This window comes from Thamnophis sirtalis, unplaced genomic scaffold, assembly GCF_051295495.1.
Source record: "Thamnophis sirtalis isolate CommonGarterSnake01/CBP01778 unplaced genomic scaffold, rThaSir2_p1.2 scaffold_6, whole genome shotgun sequence".
Lineage (NCBI taxonomy): Eukaryota > Metazoa > Chordata > Lepidosauria > Squamata > Natricidae > Thamnophis > Thamnophis sirtalis.
The window spans coordinates 23642109-23648108 of NW_028261386.1; the positions used below are offsets into that span (position 1 = coordinate 23642109).

The following is a 6000-nucleotide window of genomic DNA, read 5'->3' on the forward strand; positions in this document are numbered from 1 at the left end:
TATTGCCCTGCTTACAGAAACTGCCTCTCCAGTTAACCCTTATTACATTGTAACAGCTAAGGCAAAGTGCCCATTGATGGGAGTGACATTGAGTTGGCCAAGCCCACCCAGTCACATGACCACCGAGCCACACACACCCAAGCTGGTCATTAGGGCAGAGAACTGGATGTTAAATTATTGGAATCCCACCACTGCATCACCCCCATGACTAACTAATAATCTCTACCAACTTTTATCTTGCTCACCCCAATACTCCCATGGCATTGTAGGTTTAGGCATGTTCCAGTTGCATATTGGTTTTCTCTAGGTCAGTGATGGCTAACCTTTTTGTCGTTGTGTGCCAAAAGTGTGTGTGCCCACATCCATAATGCAATGCCTGTGCAATGCTCCCCCTCCCTCTCCGGCATGCGCCCCGCCTTTCCCCCCACCCATTTTTAGCTTCCAGATTGGTGCAGGAGGCCTTCCAGGCCTAAAATAGGGCACAGGCGAGGGGGCCTTGTGCTGTGCCCGTCCACCCTGTTTTGGGCCTGGAAGGCCTCCTGCACCAACCTGGAAGCCAAAGTGGGGCACGGGGGTGCTACGTGAGACCCCAAAATCAAGGGCCCTCTGTGCATGCACCCTGCCCCACGCATGTGCATGTGCATCGCTGCACACACCCCGCATATGCATGGCAGGGACCTAAAGACCAGCTGGCTGGTGGGAAGCGCACGGGCACGCGTGGTGGAGCTGGACTCGGGCAACGGCTGGCGTGCCTGCAGAGAGGGCTCTGCGTGCCACTTGCCACCATCACGGCTCTAGATTCCTGCAGGAGCTTCCAGCCAATACTCACCAGGAACAAAGACATCACCAGAGGGGAGCCATGTTGCTCTATGGTTGCCCAAAATCAGGAGGAGTCTCGGAGCAGCTTTGCAGTGTAAGACATTTAATCAATAGGCATAAGTTTTTTTATAAGGTGTACTTCACTTCATTGGACACATGGAGTGGTTAAACTGACACTTTGTCCTGGCTGAGATTCTATATCAGTATAGCTCAGGGGTGGGTTCCTGCCAGTTCAGTTCTAACCTCTTCTATAGAAGAGGTTGCACAAATCTATAGCGCCGTTTAGAACCGGTTCCAGCTCCTTCCCCCCTGTCCGTCCGCATATCATCAAGATGAAGAGTGAGCGGAGGAATTCTGGGAGTTGAAGTCCACAAGTCTTCAAGCTGTCAAGTTTGAACACCCCTGGGGTTTTTTTCTAAAGGGTTAGGGGTGCAAGGGTTTTGTAACTTGACAGCTTTAAAACCTGCACACTTCAGTGCCAGAGTTCCTGAGCCAACATGACTGGAGGACAAATTTTGGGAGTTGAAGTCCACAAGTCTTAAAGCTGTCAAGTTTGAACACCCCTGTAGTTTTTTTCCTAAAGGGCTTGGGGTGCAAGGGTCTTGTAACTTTACAGCTTTATGACTTGCGTGCTTCAAATGCCAGAGTTTCTGAGCCAACATTTTGGTAGTTAAGCAAGAGCATTGTTAAGTGAGTTTCACCACATTTTACAAGTTGGCCACACCACCCAGTCACATGGCTGGCAAGCCACTCCCACCTGGTCACATGGCCAGCAAGCCACTCCCACAAAGCAGGCCACACCTACAGAAGAGGTTCTAAAAAATTTTGAAACCCACCACTGGTGTAACTGTTCTCCTTCTAATGAAGGGAACTGTAGTTCATGAAATGTATGCCTTTGAACAAAATGTGTTGGTTTGAAAAGCTTTTCCCAGACTCCTCCTGATTGGGGGAATTAAGGAACTCTTCATTTGCTTTCCCCCTTGAATCTCCTCACTCTGCCCATCTCTCATTGGAAAGCACACTGGCTTTATCTTAGCAGTCCTGAAACATAGCCTCAACTGGCCCAGGGGTGGACTGCTGCTGGCATTACTGTCGGTTCGGCGCACAAAAATTGTGTGCACACGGACTCACTTAAATTGTGTGCATGCCAAATGCGTTCTCTGCACACATGCACATTTGCACCTTAAAAATGTCTGCACAGGTACAAAAACATTAAAAAGGGGGGGGGAATTACATTTTTGCAATGAAAATTGTTCTGCGCATGTGCAGAAGCGAAAATCAAGAGAGCACTGTAGGAGAACCAGTTCGGGTGTGTGGCAGGCCTGGGTCACTGTCGATTCCAGCAGCCCAGGCTGCCAAATTACTACTGGTTTGGCCAAACCGGTCCGAACTGTTAGGAATCCACCTCTGAACTGGCCATTCAAATCAAAGAACCCCATTAATTCTCCGTGGTAATCGTGGCTTTTCTACCAATGGCAATCTGTCGTATCAGGCAACCTTTGAAATCTAGCATGATATGTGTTGGATAAATAATAGTGCCTCGTCCAGCTGTAGTTCCAAACTTTTCTGAGTGTCCTGTGGTGGTTCCATACAATCTTTCCAGCTGTGCTCTCCTTTGATGCTTGAAAACGTGTTCCCTTTGGACCCACCAAAGCCAAACTGTGCTTTTTCTGGCTGGGACTTGATTCCTGTTATCCACTTTCCCCAGAGGGCATTTCACAGAGCCCTGAACTGTCCATAGAATCTCCTCTAGAGCGAGTGAGTCAGAGGCTGGAAAAGGGAGAATCCTGACTCACATCTTCCAGGGAACTGGAGAGACTGGCATTGGCCTGGGATAAGATCTTTCTGTTGGGCTATGAGGCGGCCCTGTCCTAAAAACATATGAGGGACATTCAGGGATGACGTTTAGCGTCACTGTAACAGAACTCTGAACATCTCCTGTGGTTTGGCCTCAGTCCTATTACTGCAGCAAAATGACACAAGCCACATGTGGCCTGAAGTCATCGCACTTTGGACATGAAGGATCTGCTGGAAATTAGTTGGCGAAAGAAAGGAGCATTGTATGTATGTGTGTGTGTGTGTGTGTGTATGTATGTGTATATACATACATACATACATGCTGTCAGCTTCTGCTTTGCTATCGCTTCAGCTGCCATGAAACGGGGAGGGAAGGCATGGTATTTGGGAGGGGTTACTCATTGTGCTGGAGGAAGGTTCTGGAGTTCACTGACTGATCGGACTACGCATGTGTGGGTGTTTCCCGCCAGGACTAATGGCATTGACATTCCATCTTCGTGATGCCTTTTGAAGTTATCTCACACCTGACACTTGGAAGACTTATGATTGGGCTGGGACTATGATGCCAAGGGGTGGGGAATGGGCTATTCTATATATCAATTGCTTTCGTGCCTAATTAATCAGACTTCGCTATGCTTTGCCTTTTAACCGTTCTTAATTAGTAAAAGTACACTTGATTTTCCACACATGGAGTCTTGTGGTCTTTCTTTCCTAATTAATTAATGGAGAGGAGCTGACACATACATACATACATACATACATACATACATACATACATACATACATACATATATATATATATATATATATATATATATATATATATATATATATATATAATTTATCTATGCAACCTTGCTGTGCTGCATACAGATTGGGACTGTGCTTTTAGATCCAGTCCTGCCATGGCTGGTCTATTATTTTATATCAATATATTGGAAAAGCTTGTTTGCAAAAATAAGTTAAGTAGTTCTTTGCATGTAGAAGGCCATATTGTCTGTGGGATTCCATCTCAAGCTTTGTTTCCCTTTGGCTTTGTTATTTGTTCCTAAGAAAATAATCAAGTAATAAAGGTCTTTTTGGTTTTGGTCTGTTTTCTGCTACTGGTGCTACACTACTACTATTAACTGCTCCTACTGCTGCTGCTAATACTACTACTACTAGTACTACTACTAGTACTACTACTATATCTATATTCATGCTTGGAACACCTCAGTGCTTCTGCATTGAAAGGATTGAACGGTGACATCACCATTGCCAGGGAATACCTAATTGGTTTAATGTTTAATTTAATGTTCCCATTAAGTTGCCTCCAAAGTGGTACCTATCTATCTACTCACAGTTGTTTAGGCTGTTATTGTTTACATGATGACACCCTTAAAAATGCTTCCAAATAGTGTCATTGGGTTTATTTGGTTGGTCTACTTGATTTTATTCATAAACTTGTGCATCCTGAGTATAGATCATTACATTGCTTGTATCCCCAAGCTGGTGGGATAGATAGAATAGTACATTGACTTGTAAATGTCTACATAGCTTGCATAGAATGGTGTAAGAATGACTGGGGTCAAATTTGGCTTGGTCGTGTTTATGACAGGCTGACCAACACATGCCAAATTGACTGATATTGTCCAAATCATTAGCAAAGAACGCTGTATTTCATATGGGTATAATCAAGGTTGGTAATTTAGTCTAATCCTTCCCTATCTTAGTTAAAAATAAAATGTGAATTTGGCAGATTATTTCTAAAAGGAATAAAATATATGAAATAACAAATGAAAGAAAGAATAATATTTTTATACCACTCAGTATAACTCTAGGCAATTTACAAAAGATTTTGAATTGAAACCAGAATAAAATAAACTATCCAAGTTAAATATAAAAGTAGCTGCCCAATCATGAAACACCCCAGAATGCTCTAACTTTTAATGCCCAGTCAAATGTTTGTGTGTGTGTGTGTGTGTGTGTGTGTGTATGAGTGAATAATTGAAAGTAATTATTGAAAGTGAAGGCCACATGCCTTAAAGTTGCGAGAAACACAGATCTAGGTGTTCAAAAGGGTGAATGTTCTCATAGCTATTTCAATATGATGCAAAAATGGAAGCTCATTAACTGTTGCGCTGTAACCTATTGAGTTCAATTCTTCTTCCAGGGAAAGGACGGATTTGGATGGATGATGTGGCCTGCAAGGGAACGGAGGACAGTCTTCTCCAATGTAGCTTTTCCAGCTGGGGAAAAACAAACTGTGGGCATGCTGAAGATGCTGGAGTGAAGTGCTTGAGGCAGTGATAGGACAAATTTGACAACCAAAGAGTGAACAAAGGACTTACTGGAGAAGAAACCATGAGACTTCAGAGGTTGCTAGCAGATACTGTGCTTTCTTATTGCCAATGCTATCAAAAGGGAACGGCCAAACTTCTGCTTTTATATGTCTCAGGAGCTACAGTAGAAACTACTGTAATTTTTCTATCCAGCCTGTAACGCTACCGGGGGAAGCGCCATTTCATCCTTTTCCAACTTATATCTTCCACCTTTCCTAACGTATACAACAAAGTTGCAGGAAGCCATTTAAGCCTTCCATTCGTTGCATAGAATTTGAATAGCAAAGGTTGCTGAACATATTATTGCAAGCTATATGTGATGCAGCCATCAAACCAGGAGACAGCTCCCCGGCTGAAGATATGTTATACAGGAAGAAGCTGAGCAGCTACTGATGTAATAACCTGTTTGCTTAGCAAGCTGATGATTGTTGCATTCTGAATAATAAAAATATTTGAGATGTTCTGTATTTCTCTGTGTTGCACAACAAAAAAAATGTTCTTCCTTTTACAAATCTATATAGGATTGATGGGGGGGCTACCTATGAAACAGTGCGGTACTTAGCATAACAGTAAGAGCTGCACTGTAATTATAAAATACAGAGATGGAGCCCTTGGGTTTTGTGTATATGCTGAAATGTACAATTCTTTTGTCAGGGAAAAAATGGTAGATCATGCTGATAGAACATGTATCATGAATTGCGTGATATTTGCGATACAGGGGCAGTATACATGAGCTCAAAACAGTGTCAGTGGCCTGTGGAAACAGGCTCCCAGAAGTCATTTTCCATAGATTGCAGAATTATACAGAGCCTAGAATAGGAATCAATCTATCACATTTAATAGCAAACTCCCGTGCCCTTGAACACTCTCTTTTAATAAGAAAAATTACATGCATTCAACTAATTTCAGAGTCAATTTATCACTGACTCCTCAGACACATTTTCATGCAACCCTTCTTCCCAAATCTTTCAGAATAGGTTATAAAGCAGAAAGTGGTAATAGACAATTTGAAATTTTGAAACAGAAAAGCCTGTTCAACCCTTGCAAAATATTTGCAAAAGTC

The 6000-nt window shown here is 43.0% G+C and overlaps 1 protein-coding gene across 1 annotated transcript in view; it reads left to right on the forward strand.

Annotated features, from left to right (window-relative positions):
• SCARA5 (scavenger receptor class A member 5) overlaps positions 1 to 6000 on the forward strand; it is a 124402-nt gene extending 118402 nt beyond the window's left edge. The window contains exon 9 of the mRNA XM_087717417.1: positions 4769 to 6000. Within this exon, the coding sequence (XP_087573543.1) occupies positions 4769 to 4905 (137 nt within the window). The 3' untranslated portion in view covers positions 4906 to 6000. The remainder of the gene's footprint in view (positions 1 to 4768) is intronic.